Source organism: Alosa alosa, chromosome 12, assembly GCF_017589495.1.
Source record: "Alosa alosa isolate M-15738 ecotype Scorff River chromosome 12, AALO_Geno_1.1, whole genome shotgun sequence".
NCBI lineage: Eukaryota > Metazoa > Chordata > Actinopteri > Clupeiformes > Clupeidae > Alosa > Alosa alosa.
The window spans coordinates 11,878,084-11,896,559 of record NC_063200.1 but is presented as its reverse complement, the minus strand read 5'-3'; the positions used below and the strand labels follow the sequence as shown (position 1 = coordinate 11,896,559).

The 18,476-nt window shown below is 41.7% G+C and overlaps 1 protein-coding gene and 2 long non-coding RNA genes across 10 annotated transcripts in view; all 3 read left to right on the top strand.

The window, feature by feature from the left end:
- The first annotated feature begins 4,757 nt into the window (after nt 1–4,757).
- On the top strand, nt 4,758–10,448 carry LOC125305082. The gene is made up of 3 exons (XR_007195334.1): nt 4,758–5,129; nt 9,843–10,262; nt 10,370–10,448. It is a non-coding gene; the product is annotated as an uncharacterized LOC125305082 (long non-coding RNA).
- Nucleotides 10,449–11,662: 1,214 nt separating this feature from the next.
- Nucleotides 11,663–13,440, top strand: LOC125305016. Of its 2 annotated transcripts, XR_007195318.1 has the most exons (5): nt 11,663–12,036; nt 12,159–12,861; nt 12,953–13,086; nt 13,170–13,265; nt 13,379–13,440. It is a non-coding gene; the product is annotated as an uncharacterized LOC125305016 (long non-coding RNA). The 2 variants fall into 2 exon arrangements; XR_007195317.1 differs by having other exon boundaries at nt 13,170–13,426.
- Nucleotides 13,441–17,846: 4,406 nt separating this feature from the next.
- Nucleotides 17,847–18,476, top strand: part of ptgdsa (prostaglandin D2 synthase a) — a 4,572-nt gene continuing 3,942 nt past the window's right edge. For 3 of the 7 annotated variants that reach the window (XM_048259689.1, XM_048259688.1, XM_048259687.1), the window contains exon 1: nt 17,847–18,050. In XM_048259689.1, the coding sequence (XP_048115646.1) occupies nt 17,955–18,050 (96 nt within the window). In that variant the 5' untranslated portion in view covers nt 17,847–17,954. The remainder of the gene's footprint in view (nt 18,051–18,476) is intronic. The other 4 variants (XM_048259690.1, XM_048259692.1, XM_048259691.1 and 1 more) reach the window with 2 other exon arrangements.

The window sequence follows — 18,476 nt, the reverse complement described above, 5'->3', positions numbered from 1 at the left end:
GTAGTTTATTAACTCAAAACACCCCGACGGATAACCATGGTCAAACGTTTTGCAGGGGGACGTGTAATACTGATAGCCGGTACCCCGAGAAGCTAGAAAACGGGGTATATTTTCATCAACAGTAGCCTACAGGACGTCTCTCGCGTTTGCAACAGCTCGACGTAATGTCGGCTACTAAGCCAACAACGTGGGCACAGGTTCCCTGTTAAATCCCATGATGAAAATGCTCATTAACCAACTACTATATTCTTACTACATCGAATATTAACGTAATCTAACATATCTTAGTATCAATCTTACACTAGCTAGCTAGCATTAACGTCAGTGTTTTTTGCACAGTGATTTGCACGGCTACTCGCCACAACTGCTTGTCCTTGTATGTATGAAGTCCAGACAACGACTCTACTTCCTTCGTCAGCTAAGGAAATTCAAAGTTTCTACATCCATCATGAAGGCCTTCTACACTTCAGCGGTTGAGAGTGTTCTAACTGGTAGCATCATCACCTGGTATGGGAACTCCACAGTTAGAGATTGTAGTACTTTGCAGAGAGTAGTGCGCTCAGCTGAGCATTACTATAAGAACTCAACTCCCTGCTCTACAAGATATCTATTCCAGAAGAGTACTCCTAAGAGCCCAAAAGATTCTGAAGGACTCTTCTCATCCTAACAATGGATTATTCCTACCGCTGAAATCAAGAAGACGCCTATGTAGTCACAAAGCCAGAACTGAGAGACTCAGGAGAAGCTTTTATCCCCAGGCCATCCGAACTCTGAACTCACACTATACTGACTTTGCACACATTCACTCTTCAGCACTCTCAAACATTTCCCAACTCTGACCTCAACTATGACCCCCACACCCCCACACCCCCCCACACACACACACCTACAAGACTTTTAGCACTTTTACATCCCTCACTAGGCGGTGGGCCGAAGCCGCGTATCTGTTCAATTTTGAAAAATGAGAGATGGATTACTTGTTTTTTTACTATTCAGTAGGATACATTTGTTATTAGCAATATGCCACTTGTTGCCACTGACGTTCGTAGGTAGCCAGAAACGTGAAATATTAGTTTTAATAACTCTTGGTGGTACAGGCGAACGCTGTGGTCGCCAATGTCAATCTACCAATAGCATAGTACAATACTGACATACGAATATTACAAGCCAGTCAGATTTGGCTATACGAATCAGCTGTTGGACAACAACACCGCTAACATTTTTAGCCACCGACATGGCTACCAGAGTATGGACATCGCCCGAAGAGGATTGATTTTGTGGAGGTAAGTATCTTTAATATATTATATATGTATCTTGCTATATAGCATGTTGATTTCTGTAGTCAGCGATGGTCAAATGTGTTTTGTCAATGTAACGGCAATCTTAGTTAATTAAGTGTGCTTGCAAAGCAGCACACTTATTGTTCTTCTTAAGTTTTATTATTATTTTTCCCGTCTCCCTAATTTTTTGTCAGCCCTAGCGCCTAGGCCCTTTGAGACAGAGACACCATTCCAACTTTAAAACGTCGGTCAGTACGGTGTAAGTTGGTCGCGAAGATGACGTCAGGTGGGCGTGCCGTTCGTCCGCCATATTGGATTGAACAGAAAGCGAAACTAAATTTTCACAGGTCACAAATTTGGTCCGAACGCCACGAAACTTGACGTACATTATCCTTGGACCAAGCCTCACAAATGTTAGCGGAAGGATTTTTGATTTTCGAAAGCGTTTGCCCGTCACAGCCAAACGAAATCGGCGGCGAAGCTCCGAAACAGGAAGTCGTCCATATCTCAGGAACACTGTCACATATCGATACCAAATTTTGTATATGAACTGGGGACTCCAGTGTGAGGGTGCATAGGCAAAAAAAAAAGAAATATTCCAAAAGTTTCCTTCATTTGGCAAACCACCCACGGGTACTTTGTAACTCACACCATTCAACTTCTACCACAATGCCTTCCTTGTATGCACAATGTCTCCCAGGCAACTTTGTCCAATCATGAAATCCTTGCTCTGCTATGGGTTAGTATAGACTTACGAACTGATATAGCAAGGAGAACAGTAGCTATATATAGCTTACATAATAGAGTTGTTTTCACATTGACGGTATTCAAATTAAATTTTTCATTATTGTTACATATCATGATGGGAGAGTATTATTAAAAATGTTACAAGTATGCAAATGCATATGTTTACGGGCATTTAGGTTTTACTGTGTTGTTTTGTTGTAAAGACATGCAAGGCATTCTGGGCCATGTAATGAACAGTGGTCGGCAGCACTCCATAGGCTACGTATTAATATGAATAGGTGTTTCTGTAAACCTAGGGACAATAAACAGCTATCTCTGTTACAAAAACGAGCTGGTAATCGCTCATTGAAGAGGGAACTATGATAAAAAGATTGTTTTCCTAAAAGCATGGAGTTGACGAAAGAATAAACAATCAATGTCACGTTAATGTTAAATAGCCTAGAACTATCTGAACGCTAGGTGGCAACGTTGTATTACATTTCACTAGTGTAGCCTACTTGAAATACGGAGTGAGATTCCCAAGTAAGGAAGGTGCAAATATTATGTAATTTATCATGGGAAATTATTGGAAATGTTATTTCTTGTTTATTCTAATTGCAAACCACACACATCCATTCGGAATCACACGTACACATTTAATACTGAAAGACTATCATTTCGTTTATTTGATGTTGCCTTAGCAACACAGCCTTCAGAGCAAAGATTCTAGAACAGGGCGTCAGAGAGACACGTTTTGAGTTTGTGGCCAAGAACCTAAAATATCGGTTTCCATGTGCTGGATGGTGTGCGTCCTTTATGAAAGTAAGTGTTTTATACAGTTAACGTTACAGACATAGTGGTCAACATAAATGTACCCCTTCTGTTATTAGAATGCTAAGCGGAGAAGCATGCTAAGCAGAGATTTAGTATCATTAATTTCTTGTGTGGCTAGCTATAGGGAGGAGGAGATGTAGTGCTATGTTGCTAATTGGGATTTATGATTGATATGAGATGCTTTGCACTGTAACTCGTCAATCAGTGTAACTTTAGGACTGCTATTTTTTTACTAACAGTAATTCCGCGAAGCACTTTAGCCCTAAAAAAGTAGCACCTACGCCTGTGACGGCTTAAAAGAAGTGGCAAGGACTCCTAACGCGATGTTTTGAAATGCGTCTACTAAATTGTCTACAGGAGCTTCCAATCGCGAGGGAACTTGCATTGTAGGCATAACTAAGGGATGCAATAACCCCACCAACAAACAAAACTAGCCTACTCATTGTCAACATGTACATAAAATGTAACGTTTCATGTGGATCAAATTAAAATGTTTTCTTTGCAAACGTAAGCATAGGCATATGGTGACAGATTAATTTATTAATGCTGCTGTGTGAATCACGTAAGCCGAAAGTGAAGTGGCCACTTCTTAATGGGACCCACTGTATGGAAGTGGGATAAGTAAAATAGAGATGTTTTAAATAAGATAAGGTTAATCAGAATTCTACGATATGCCTGCTTGACAACGGCAGAGATAGAACTGGCCTTTGGCCATAGCAACCATCCATTTAGAACGACTGGCCTTCATAGCAAACCAAAGATCTGAGCTGTGTTGCAATGTGAGGCAAAGTATAGAAAGGTGATGAAACATACAGAGACAGGTCAAGAAATATAGTGCAATGTAGACAGTAGTATACAGTTGATTTACAGACGGTGGTTTAGAGTAATATGAAGTATTCCTTTATTCTGAGATAGGCTACATCAATAGGCTCTCAAAACAACCCCAGGCTCACAAAACAATCCCAAACAGACATACGGTCTTTATAGAGCAAATCCATATAGATTATTTGTCAAATAAACCAGTAAAACATAATTTGTGGGATGGAATATATAACATTCACACTCATAGCTCATATTTTTTAAAATAAATCAGTGAAAAGTATCCTGACAAACAAGTAGCTTTTAATGCCTTGGTCATATTTCATAATTTCAATTCCTCTGTAGGTTACCTGATAGCCCAGTTTGAGAGGCGCAAGACACGTGACATTATTTATTTTTGCAGCCAATCACTGCTGTCATTTTATTTTATTGATTTGATCTCAGTCATAGAAGCTAAATTCGAAGGTAGGCCAAAGGTAAAATCCAACGAATCACATTCAACCCGCAAGCCAATAGTTGAATAGCCCTCTCCTAGAGCTTTTGGGATATCGCCACTGCTCCAACACTGAAAGGCACCGTTACAATGCCTGGATCAAGCCAGGTTCAGCATAGCGTATGCCACTGTCTGCTCGCGTTGCTGACCGGACCAGGGCAAGCACACTTTCGCAGTTCCCGCCGGAAATGCAGTCTAGTTGTCAATTGCCGTTATATTCTTGGTAGACGCTATAGGCTAATGCTTGTCGCTAGCTTTTGTCGAGCTAAAACTGTCTTTAGGTAGCACTACATTTTATTTGAACAACTCCTTGTACAAAACGGCTGTGATAAAGTTAAAATGCAGTTGTTGTTAACACGAACTAATCATTTTTCTACAGTACCTGTTAACTTACTTAAAATTGGCAGGCTGTATTGACAAGATAGCTATTTAATTGGCACATGTGCGGTATGTGTGGTAGAACTGTTGACGTAAGTGACAGTCGTTAAGTAAATCTTATGTGTTGCATGCATGAAAAAAGACATTGCAAAAAATATTGAATTAAAACATTTAATTAACATATGTTTGATAACTAACTAAACAGAGCTAATAGCTCAAGAGGGGAACATTATTCAAACAAACAGAGCTAATAGCTCAAGAGGTGAACGTCATCCAGAGAATACCACTCTAGTCAGTGCTTGGCCTGTTCTCACACATTAAGCACTGGCATAGGTCTGTACATGGTAGATCATGCTGTTTGCATGTACATCTGCCCTTAGTACACTGTGTTTTTTGGCATCCACAGTGTACAAGTGCCAGTACAGCCTCTGGAGCTGGTGGCAGTGACATCCACTCCACTTCGTAGCCATCTCCAGCCATTTTCCACCCATGGTTCACTGGAGGTGGAATATCCGGCATACACTCAAGGCTTCGGCGGTGTACTGCAGCCTGATAACTTGCACGCTGAATATGTTTGTGCAAGCAGTCTTTATTTGGAGGTAAGTCCCTCTCTGAACATTTTCCTGCCTTAAAAAGTTTGGCCCTTGCAATGTTCACTTCCTCAACTCCTACTCAAGCGAGTAGGACGCATTTCACACTGCTCCTGCTTCACCTATCCTTTTAGCAATTTCCACTCTTTTTCATTCTTTTATTTCATTTACAAGCTAGTCAAAGTCAAAGTCAAAGTCAGCTTTATTGTCAATTTCTTCACATGTTCCAGACATACAAAGAGATCGAAATTACGTTTCTCACTATCCCACGGTGAAGACAAGACATATTTGACCAATTTTAAGTCCACAGACAAACATAACATTCAAGTAAACAAAAAAGTAAGTAAATAAGTAAATAAGAGGGCACATATAATAATAATGAAAAAATAAGAGCAGCAAAATTTTGTTGACATTGTGCATAGACAGTCAATAAAATACTAGTGCAAATACTGTAAAATACTATAAGATACTGTTTGGCCTAAGTAATGAAGAAAGTGGCATAGTGGTGCAAGTTATGTAAGAGCAGCAGAAGTGTTGTGTTTTCAGGACAACAACACCAAGTTGTAAAGTGTACAAGTGTGCAAGTGTTCAAGTGTGCAGGTGGAGTAGTGCAGGCGGCCATTGTGGGTCCAATGTCCAGGATGTTATGTAGCTGAGGGTGGAGGGGGGAGAGGGGGGAGAGGAGGGAGAGAGTTCAGCATCCTTACAGCTTGGTGTATGAAGCTGTTAGTGAGTCTGGTAGTGCGGGAGCGCAGGCTTCTGTACCTCTTCCCAGAGGGCAGTGGATCAAACAGATTGTGAGCGGGGTGACTTGCATCACTCACAATTTTGGTCGCCTTGCGGGTGAGGTGGGTGGTGTAAATGTCCTTCAGGGAGGGGAGTGAAGCACCAATGATCCTTCCAGCTGTGTTCACTATGCGCTGCAGGGCTTTCCTGTTGTATTCAGTGCAGCTTCCGCCCCACACAGCGATACAGCTGATGATAAACCTTAGTTTAGCAAAGACAGCGAAACCAGTACATTTAAATCTGAAACTTGTGGTTAGTTTTTTACTTTAAATGAGCCAGCCAAGTCAACGAGCAAAAACTAAACGGCAATTCACCTTGAAGTTGGATTAAAACAAAATGCGCTCCTCCGGCCAGAGACCCAGGAGATCATGCCGAAAATGTACTGAGCTAGAACAGAGGATTTCAGACGGAACAAGCGGATGACATCAACAACTCAGCTAAACCAAAACACTCTGCACAGGCTGAAACAGAGATATGCCCAACCTCCCCTGCTGTGGGGCCCTCTGATAACCACCCGCTAGCCTCCACTGAAATGCAGACCTTGGAGAAAACATAAACAACCAGCTCAACAATGCCTGCCATGTCCACTGGACAAGATAAGATGGGTGCTGCTAAAATGACTCAAAGTCAATCACTGGCGTCAAACTCCCTGGAATCTCAGCAAACAAATGGATGTGATGAGCATGAGGAGATAGCACCTATCAAAGCTGCTGAGAGGATATCAGAAAGGAAGGGTCATGTTGTAACACCAGTACCAATACCCCCCTCCCCACCTCCGTCGCCTCTTTGTCACCACAAAGACACAACAACATGGAATACACTACTGGAATACATGCTGAAAGCGGAGCATCTGCAACAAACTTCCCAGAACCTCAGCAGGCAGATGAAGACTCTGGATCAATTTTCAACCCCAACCTCCTTGATTTCCCATCACCACCCACACCCAATCACGTCCCCACCCAATCAAACTCCCCAGGCCACACAAACCCCCCTAATCTCCCATCCCCATCCCTTCATCCCACCACCCACTCAAACTCCACAGGATCCCCTGAATACCCATCACCATCCCCACCCAAGCACATGATGTTCCCTGCAAGAATGGAGAGACTGCTACCAGTAGCCATGCAGAGTTTTACTAGCCCAAGATCATTAGCACCAAAGAAGGAAGGGCACCTCCACCCCCTCGCCCTCCCCCCCCGTTTAGAAGGATCTCTTAAGCAGCAGCAACCTCTTAGTTCATTTTCTCAGCCGGCATATAGCATGGAATGTGCAGTGGAAAATACTAATCGATACTTTCTCCCTAACACAGCATGTACAGGGGCCAACACACTCTCTCGGCCATACCCTCGACCTTGTTATCACAAAGGGTCTCGATGTCTCTACAGCTGTTAAAGACCTGGCCTTATCTGATCATTTTGCGTGTTCTTTGATGTGTCTATGTCCCCACACACTCAAAACACAGCTATGATGGTAAAAGGAGAATCATAAATGATCAGACCAGTGCTCTCTTTGAGCAAGCACTTTCACTAAAGTCAAGTCAACTGTCAGACTCTGAAGACTTATTTGATCACTTTAATGCAAAATGGCAAACATTATGGATGACATTGCTCCATTACAATTCAAGAAAGTTAAGGACAAACAGAAAGCACCATGGAGGCAAAATCCAGCAGTTAAACTTCTAAAAAAGAGAGTGTAGGAAGACTGAAAGAAAATGGCGTAAATACAAACTTCAGATCCACTATGAAATCCATAAAGAGATGCTCCGCACATATAACTCTGAAATATGCAAAGCAAGACAGTCTTTTCTTTTCTAACATTATCAATAGAAGTTCAAATAACACTCGTGATTCTATTTTCAACTGTTGATAAGTTAACAAATCCCCCTCACAATTAGCGCCTGAACTTCTCTCAACTAATAAATGCAATGAGTTTTCATCTTTTTTTAAAGGTAAAATTGACAAAATCAGACTCAACATATCTGCTCAATTACAAATTCAACAACCTGAACTTCCAGCAACAAACAGAGGGAAACTAAACTTGATGTCAGAGTTCAGCTTGATAGACTACTTAAACACTTGAAAAAACGGTACAGAATCTCAGCCCTTCCACATGTGTCTTAGACACTCTGCCTACCAATTTCTTCAAAACTGTTTTTCACCTCATAGCGGGCGGATGTCCTTCAAATTGTAAATGTATCATTGCTGTCTGGCACTTTTCCTAAGTCACTGAAAACAGCTGTTGTAAAGCCACTTCTCAAGAAGAATAACCTGGATGCCTCCATGCTAAACAATTACAGGCCCATATCCAATCTACCTTTTATTGGCAAAATTATTGAAAAAGTAGTCTTTAATCAATTAACCACCTTCCTAACATCAAATGGGTATTTTGATTACTTTCAGTCTGGTTTTCGGGTAAATCACAGCACTGAAACAGCTCTCATTAAAGTTTCCAATGACATACGCCTCAACACAGATTCAGGTAAAACATCAGTCCTAGTGCTACTGGACCTTAGTGCAGCATTTGACACTGTTGATCACAATATTTTACTACACAGACTAGAACACTGGGTTGGATTTACAGGCATAGTTATCAGCTGGCTAAAATCATATCTACAAGAAAGGAGCTTCTTTGTTGCCATCGAAACTGTACCTCAACACCAACGCCCTTGACCTGTGGTGTTCCCCAGGGTCGATCTTGGGGCCACTATTATTCAACCTCTATATGCTCCCACTTGGACAAATCATTCAAAATAATTTGATTTCATATCATAGCTATGCAGATGACACACAAATTTACTTAGCTCTATCACCAAACAACTATGGTCCTCTTGAATCTATGTGTCAGTGTATAGAACAAATCAGCACCTGGATGTCTCAAAATTTTCTTCAGCTGAACAAAGAAAAAAAACTGAAGTAATTATATTTGGTAAAAATGAGGAAAGACTTAGGGTTGCCACTCTCCTTGACACAAAAGGGTTGAAGGCAAAGGATACTGTTAAAAACCTTGGTGTATTAATTGACAGTGATCTAAATTTCAACAGCCACATGAAAGCGATAACTAAATCAGCTTTTTTACCACCTCAAAAATATTGTCAAACTCAGAGGGCTGATGTCAAAACATGACTTAGAAAAAACTCATTCATGCATTTATCTCCAGCAGGGTTGATTACTGCAATGGACTGTTCACAGGCCTTCCTAAAAAGACTATTAAACAGCTTCAGGTGATACAAAAATGCAGCAGCTAGGACTCTAACAAAAACTAAAAGAACTGACCACATTACTCCAATTCTTAAGTCCTTGCACTGGCTTCCAGTAAGTCACAGAATTGACTTTTAAAGCACTATTGCTTGTTTATAAATCAGTAAATGGAGCAGGACCTAAATACTTGTCAGACATGCTTCAGCAGTACACACCTTCTCGTCCTCTCAGGTCCCAGGTGAAAAACCTGCTAGTAAAACCTACAGTTAGAACTAAACATGGTGAAGCAGCTTTTTAGCTGCTATGCTCAGCTGTGGAACCAACTTTCAGGATGACATTAAAAGGCCCCAACTGTAGCCAGTTTTAAATCTAGACTTAAGACCAAACTGTTCTCAGACGCTTTCTGCTAACTGTGCCGAAGTTACAAATTCTGAATCTGCCTCGATAATTATTCTACTTTGTATTACTTTTTTTTACTACTTTTGCCTTTGTTTTTTTGCTTACTAATTATTCTTTATTTTTAAATGATTTTACCTTGTGTTTTATGTTTTCTTTTTATTATGATGATCTTTACCTTTTAACTATTCTTTGACTATATTGCCCTTCTATGCTTTTATTTGTTATTATCGTTTGGTTTTGTTTATGTAAAGCACATTGAATGACCTCTGTGTATGAAATGTGCTATATAAATAAACTTGACTTGACTTGACTTGACTTTACAGTTTTCTTGTTCATACAGGTGACATGTGAAGACCTCCAGTGCTTCACAAAGGTCTGAAGATGGGGTGAAGCTAGCTCCTAGGTCTTGGAACAGACGCAAGTACTCTGGTTTTGAGCATAATTTTTTGTAGGCTTTTGCTTTCCCAACTTTATACAGAGCACTCACAGTATCACATCCAGAAAAGGCATGCAGACCTACAAGGGCATGACATTTGTCCTCACCAAGATGGCTGTGTAGTTTGCTTATATCTGTAATGTGTGTTTCTCTTCCCTTGGCTGTGTGGAAGTACAGATGACCGTCTATTTGTGGGCAAAATGCTAGAGCCAGCACAAAAACATCTGTGTCTGGACTCCTAATCACCAGGTCACTGCAGGACTTGGATGCATAAGCGGCGTGCAGCAGAATTCGTGTATCTGCCTCTTCTTGAGTAGTCTCAAGGTCTTTGATTTCAGTTACATCAAGGACAGTGTCATTTAGCTTGATTGCATGACACTTGTGGCCATGTGTCGTGATGATGGTAACATTTTCAATTATATTTTTTGCAGATGTGGTCCAGCGTTGGAAGAAGTACTCAAGCAAGTTGTTTTTGTTCTCCCCACATTGCAGGAATTTTTTCCATTGCTTGGGTGTTCTCTGCTCGTCACCATAGATTTTATTTTTGGTAGCCCTGCTCGGCCCCGCCTACTTCGGGCTTCAGCATTTTGATACTTTGGTTGTTATATGTGACACATACAAAATGGAGCTCTGTTGACTTCATCTCTTTTGCTGAGTGAACTAGTGTCCTCAGTACGTGGTCAGCATATTGCCCAAATGTTGGACAATGTTGCACAAGAGCCATAGCATCCCAAATGTAGACTGAGCCATCGGGGCTGTCTTTCACAGTAGCAGGCGGGCCGATCTCCTCCTGCAAGACATGCATCAGCTTGGCTTTATTGGTTTTGCCAGGGGCCGCCAGTGTTTGGCGGTGAGCCTGTGGAAAAGGACCCAAACAGTAAGTGAGCATTTCTTCAATATTAATTTGCCTAACACTGCCCACAATAATTAATCTTGCAAACAAGTTATGTGAGTTGTCAGGGTGATTTCTCTTCCTTTGACTTTTGTTGTAGTGCTTTGGCATGAGTCTTTAAATGTTTTAAGTTTTATTTTTTAATTGGGTCATGGTAAGACCTTTCTCCTGTGCTGATCCGTCTGTCAAAGAATTCTGTGAGTGCCACTTCACCTCTCTGTTTAGCCTGTATTAAGTCAGTGGCAATGTTTTCTGATGCCAGCTGGCCAGAGGAGACTTGATAGAGAGTGTCTCCATCCAGGGATAGGTCAAAAGGATTCACCATGTTTTCAATAGTGCTCAGAATGTTTACAACATCAGTCTGATCTCTCTGCATTCTGCTTTGTTCTAGCTCTGAATTCAGATGTGCCACTGGTCCCTGCCCTGCCATGTTTTTGCACTCCACAGTGATTGCTGCCCTTTCATGCTGGGTCAAGGTCCATCGGTGAACTGCACCCTTATTCAGTGAGAACCCACTAATGCCTCCCTTTGTCTTAGAATCTCGATTGGCTGTCTGTTCAATTACCTGATCGCATGCTGTGCCAGCAAAGCCATGTGTTTGGTGCCTTTGTGTTACAAAGTCACCTGAAGTTAACTGCTGGTGTGCTGCTGGATGTGTGTTTTCCAGATTGTTCATCTCGGCCCAATATGCTGTCAGATAACGGGAATAGTTGACTTTATCACAAGCAAAGAACCAGGGCAGCATGCATTGAACAGTAGACAAATGGAGAGCCCAGTTTCCCTCCCGAAAGTAGCCCGGATGAAAGAAGCAGGGTCTCCATCATTTCAATGTACTGGCTCCAAAATGCAAAGGTCAGATTTGAGTGATTTCTTTCCACAAATTCATCATAGCCTTTCAGTAAATCCAGGAATGTTTCAGAGTTAAGTGCCTCATTGAACTCAATGGGGAACCGGTCTTGCAGGTCTGTTGCAATTTCCATCGCTGCAGAATTGCCTGTGTATGGCAATGTGTCTAAGTAGGCCTGCCAGCGCAGTCTTTGCAATGCCTCTGTGAAGAGCTTGTGGGCCCGCATGCTCCTGTTGTAATGGTGGCCTGTAATCACCCCATCAATAGAGCCTACAGCCACCAGTTTGGACTCAATTAAGATGTCCTGAAGGCCTGCGTCTGCATAGAGCTTCCCAATGCAGGAAAGAAATGCCATGGCCGTATGGAATTCTCCCATCCTTAAAACAAGTCTTTCTGAATATAAGCTTGTCTGCCAACGGATTTCCTGTGCCTTGGCATAGATGGCTTGGTCCACAACCAATACAATTTCTGTTTGTTTTAGGCTGTCAGCAATTGCAATGGAGCGGCTCAGGATCGTGTGAACCGTGTTCAGGTCAGTTGGGCTGGCATCAATCACAGGTAAGTAGGTCACATTTGTAAGAGGTAAGACTGCATCTTCCTTCAACATAATATTAAAACCTGTCCACCCAGGAAGAACTTTACCCTGGGCCTCAGGGACTTTCATTAAGAAGTATGCTGCATCAGTTCTCCGACCAATTGTTTGGGCACCCCTGTTTTGATCCTGCTGAAAATCAATCTCCAACCCTGAACTATGAGGACCAGACCGCTTTCCTCTTCTGTAATATAGTAGGTTAAGTGGTGGAGGATTGACTGACCGCTCTCTTGTTCTTTGTCTGGATGTGTTTGGAACAGGTGCTGCATCATTACCCGTGGCTCGCTGAATTGCGATACCATTGGTGTTGTGCGTTGTCCCTTTACCAGACAGGGTCTCTTCTCCAAAATCATTGTTGTCCCAGACCAAAGTCACAGGCACTTCAGCACAGATGGATTCTGATATGTAAGTTTCTCCTTTCTCCATTTGCAGATTAGCCAGGGCAGTATCATGCTCAAGGACCAGGGAATTGGATGAACAGTGGCCAAGACCATTCAACATTCCAATGAGTTGTGCTGAGCCAGACATATGTCTAACTGCCATGGCAAGTGCACATTGCTTCGGCATGAGCCATCGTGCTTTTGTTGCCAAGGTAATGATGTCCTGACAGGAAGACAATATTTTCCTGCTATCCTCAAAACTGACCCTAACATGCTCGTTTGCTGGTTCTGATGTAATTCCAGATGCCCATGCAATGAAATTGAACAGCTGGTGAGGCACTACCTCAAAGGCCCTCTCCAGGGTGAGGTCACTTGCAGTGGGAGGCCATGGAAGTTTTTCAGACGAGTTGGCAGCGTTTTGGAGGATCTCTTTGAGGGTAAGTGCAGCATGATATAAAAGGTGATAATCATCTGTGATCTCTGTGGTGGCATTGTCAGGCTCCTCTCTCTCCATCTCCAGGTTCATATCTCCATCACTATCCTCAGATGAGGATGAAGAGGACATGGCGACATCCTGGAGAATCTCCTCAGGAGATATATTGTCTACATAAACAAGGTATGTTTTGGAGGCTTTGTGGAATTTTAGAAAAGGATGGGACTTATGAAGCCTCTGTTTCAACAGGTGATCCTTATACGCTCCTATGTCTTCTCCCTCTGTTTCTTTCACAGTGTCTTTGAAAAGGGTATTGAGCCTTGCCAAGCGAAACACCTCTCGCCTTTTTATAAGTCTCTCCTCAATGAGGAGCAGTTCATGGCTGCAGGTGATGCAGGTACCATGTGCCCGAAGAGGCTATTTCCTGGCTTTTTCATGACGTGATAGATGTATACAACTCGCATGAAATACAAATTCCAAGATGTATGAAAAACTTTTATTAGTGTTTGCAAAGAAACAGAACAACCATCATACATTATGCTGTAAACGTTACTTCTACACCCATACTCGTTTAAGTTGCATACTCGTTTCATTTTATATCAAGTTCAGTAAAGAGTTCAAAAGCCTAAAATTATCCAAATAAAAGGCCAAATATTTCACGCTCCACGTTGGACACAGGGGGTTTGTTTACAGTTTTGGGCAGGTCAAGCCACACCATGCAATTCCAAGAACGCCATTGGATGACAAGGAACAAACGTCATGCATTTAGGACCCAAAATATAGCGGTCTTGTCTATTTGCCTGGAAAATAATGTGGAATAAAGTTATCGATAAAAAAAAATATGTTCATTAGCTGTAAGTGGCAAATAATTTTTATCTAACGGAATATACACGTAGAATGTATCCATAAAATCTTGCCACCTCCACTGTGAAAAAAAGTTCAGAAACACGAAATCGGCCCACGGCCTACACCCTATGCTATAGACCTTTTATTATTTTCTTATTTCATCACACGTCAAAACACACACACACACACACACATATCTGACTTTCTCCAACTTTTGCACATCTCCATAGAACTTTTTATTTATTATTTTTGATTTCTCCTCCATCTACCCATGTCCTTGATTGCCTAGCCTTTCTGCCCCCACCCCACACCTCTCCCCACACACACACACAAAAAACACACACACTTACATCATCACTGTCATCACCTCACATACATACAGCACACTGCTTGTGACAGTAAGCCTCCTCTATTTGCTGCACACTGCCCCCCTCCCTACATACACAGCACATTGTCTTCAGGATCTTCTCCAGCATACATCCTCTACATACCTACAGCACACTGCCCCCACCTATCCACACGCACACTACACACACACACACACAGTCACTGCTACACTCCCCTCCCACACACACACACATCCCTCATCACTCACACATACATCATACATACTCTGCTTGCAATAGTAAGTCCCTTCACCATACTTGCAGTACACTGCCCTCTCCCCTACATACACAGCACATTATTTCATCAGGAAGCTTCTCCAACACACATCCCCAACATACTTACAGCGACTGCCCCCAATACACAACACATTGTCTCATGAGGAAGCTTCTCCAACACACATACTGTATTGCACACTGCCCCTCTCCCCCACATACACAGCACACTATCCCATCTCCCCTGTCATCCCCCAACACACACACCAAGACCCTGGCAGTTGGGTTAGCCCCCTTGAGCCGTGGATCTGCCCAAGGTTTCTTCCTTGGTAAGGGAGTTTTCCTTGCCCCTGTTGCCTTAGGTGCTCCTTGTTGGTGCCCCAATTCCAATCCTCCCTCACCTTTCTTATGCAGCCCTTTGCCACTTAATCTACTAAACCCCTCTTCTACTGCACTTTTACTTTGCACAAATAGGCTGACACCAGACATAATTTCACTGCATTTCTTACTTCCAGTAACTATATGCATGTGACAATAAACTTCCTTGTATGACTTGTATGTATGACCTTGTATTCTAAAGTTTTGAATACACCCCTCCATAGCATAATTAAGTCCCTTTTGATAGCTTCTGAAGGAAAGTAAATCCTTTTTCGACCAAAACGTCCTCAAAGCCTGCTTTCATATACTGTCAGCTGCCATTGTCCACAATGTATTTCTAATCAAGTCTGGTTTGTTTGTCCGAGTTTTCACACGGTAACAATGGGGGGTGGGGCTTAGCGACAGGTCAATTACAGGACAGCCAACCACAGAGGTATCCAATAAGGATGAAGTGGAAGAAGAGGAGCGCAAACTCACACAACCAACCACTGGCAGTAGGGTGCCTTTTACACCCCACAAGACCATAAAGCCATAAGCCATAAATTCCATAAATTATCCACAAAGCTAATCAGAAAAGCTAGATAAATAATAATATGTCATTAACTTAAATAAACATTTAACATTTAAATGATGTAAGAAATAACTTAATTAGTGGCAAAAATATATTTAGTTAACTATTAACATATATTAATACAATATTAGTTAATAGATTTGTTAAAACATTAACATACAGATTTTATGCAAACAACTAATATTTAATTAATGATGAAAAAACTATTAACTTGTGCCAAATAGATATTTTAGTAACAATTAACAACATTAACAAAGGGTTAGGTAATTACTAGTTTGCTATTTATTATGGCACCTTATTTTGGAATGTTACCAAAAATGAAATCTAACCAAGTGTTATTGATCTTATATTAAGATTAAAAAATCTATTTGTTTGTTTTTAGCATGAAAAGACTTACCTAGTGCTCTCCCGTTAGATCATTTTGACTTAATTTAAGAAGTTTAACTTGTTTTAAGGAGTCTTATCAAGACAAATTTGCTCAACGCACTGGCAGACAAATTTGCTTGTTTTTAGGACAAATTTGCTTGTTTTTAGGACAAATTTGCTTGTTTTTAAGAGATGTCTTAAAATAAGTCAATTTTTTTTTTAAATTAAGTCAAATTATTTCACAAGAAAGCGCTAGGTAAGTCTCTTTATACTGAAAACAATACCAATTAGTTTTATTTATCTTGATATAAGATTAATAACACTTGGTTAGATTTGTTAGATAAGCAGTTTTTGCAGTCGACTTATGTTTTGGGTCGTTATCTTGCTCTAGGATGAATCCTTGACCCGGTGGTGTAGTCTATGTGATACACAGGACTACGCAGTATACCCACTTAAAAAGCATCACCATATACCCACTTGAAATAGGCAGGATACGTATTAACATTTGGGCTTGATCACAGTATACCCACTACAGCTAACAAGACTACATCACAATATACCCACTACAGCTAACAAGACTACACCACTGCCTTGACCAACTAGGCGCATACCAGAGGGTACTGCATGGCACTGCAGAATGCTGTGGTAGCTGTTTTGATTCAGGGTGCCCATCTCTCTGGACAAGTCACCGACCCTGGATCCAGCAAAAGCGCCCCAGACCATCACACTTCCTCCTCCATGTTTGACAGTTGATGTTGCACACTGAGGAACCATCCATTTGCCTACTCTACGGCATACCAAATTCCTGTGTGTTGAACCAAAATTTTGATTCATCAGTCCTTAATGGGTTCTTCCAGTCTTCAGTAGTCCATGGAGGTGTTTCATGGCCCAGGCCTCTTTTTGTTATTCTGACGTCTTAGCAATCGTTTTCTTGCTGCAACTCGACCTGTCAAACCTGCAACTCGAAGTCTTCTCTTCACAGTTGAAACTGAGACTTGCTTACTACAACCCCTATTAAGCTGTGAAGCTGTTGTCCTGTGTTTCTATTATCTACCTGTGTGTGTGTGTGTGTGTGTACGCATGTGTGTGTGTACGACGACCAGGCTGTGCTTGAAGCTGTTGTCCTGTGAGCCGCCTATCATGCAAGTTGTTGACTCTCAAAAAACGATTCTATTAATGTACATTATTTTTCAGTTTTGGGTAACCTTACCTTTTTTTAGCCTCTGGCAGTTCAGCACTTACATTTGTACCATTTCAAACTATTCACTGGACTTGAACTACTTGAGTTTCAATTAAAAAATTGACAAATTGGGGTGTTCTAAAACTTTTGACTGGTAGTGTACCATCAGAGTTTGGGGCTAGAGCCTTTAAATGTATTTAACGTTCTAAAATATTTCACATGCTTAATTTTTCATTTGTTTATCTGCAGGGTCTTGTCATCATTGAAAAAATAAAGAGATATCCGCACACTGTTATATAAGCTCCCAGAGTGGTTTATTAATTAACAACACTGTGTGGGGATCTCTTTAATTTTTCATATGTTGACTCAGCCTTATGCCTGGCACCTGTTTATTTTTTTGTAGATGTGTGTGCACTTTCATTCAATGCTTGTCATCATTGAACCATGGGATATGTGCTCTGATTTTTGTAAAGAGCACTGAGACAGAAGGTGGTGAATATACACTACATACTGTGTGTCCGTGTGTGTGTGTGTGTGTGTGTGTGTGTGTGTCTGTCTGTCTCTGTGTGTGGGTCCATGCCATTCACTAGAATTTACTGTACTCTATCAAAGCTGAATTTCTGATAAGCCACCGGATTGCTATCTTCATTTTCTTTCAGCGAATTTGTTCTGGCCAATCTGTTGTAGACAACCTGCAGCCTGCTACTTTCTGCTGAGGTCTCTGTCCGTTTGTTGCCCCTCCTGGTCTTGGCGCAACACTGGTTGGCTTTCGAGAAGGATGGGAGGAGCGTTTGAAATGGAGGAAAGTGTTCCAAAAATGTACACCAAAAAACAGGCATTTCCAGTTCCTTTTGAACAGTCCTATCCAGAGCTACAGTCAAGCGTGCTCAATATCCTTCTCCCTGTCACTCACATACCCTCTTCAAGCAACAATGAGGATCGCCTTGGTTACCATCGCCATGACGATGCTCCTTCTCCAGGAGGTCAAAGCAGACATCCAACCACAGAAGAACTTTGACGTGCAGAGGGTGAGTATCCAAGCCATCGTCTGTCCCTCACGGGATCAAAAGAGTATATATACTTATACTTAAGACAAGAACAGGAGGTCAAAGAGATGGATTAGTGTCTTCAAAGATATTACTATCGATGTCTTTAACACAAAGATATTACTATCAATGTCTTTAACACAAAGATTGAGGAGGTGGACCTGAGAATGGCTTTTATCTGTATTTGTTGCTAAATGTTGACAACTGGGCGTCACTTTTTATGTCCTGCTGTTTGTGGAGGTGACCGGGTTATTGCCCAGACTGTGGTGGGCAGGAGAGCACACTGTTGTTCAGCTGTGCTGGGGTAAGAGTTAGGACAACACTGACAAACAGAGAGCAGGCCAAAGGTTGTCCTGCCTGACCGATGTGTTGTAACGGACAGAACATGGCTCCTATCCCAGGCTATCG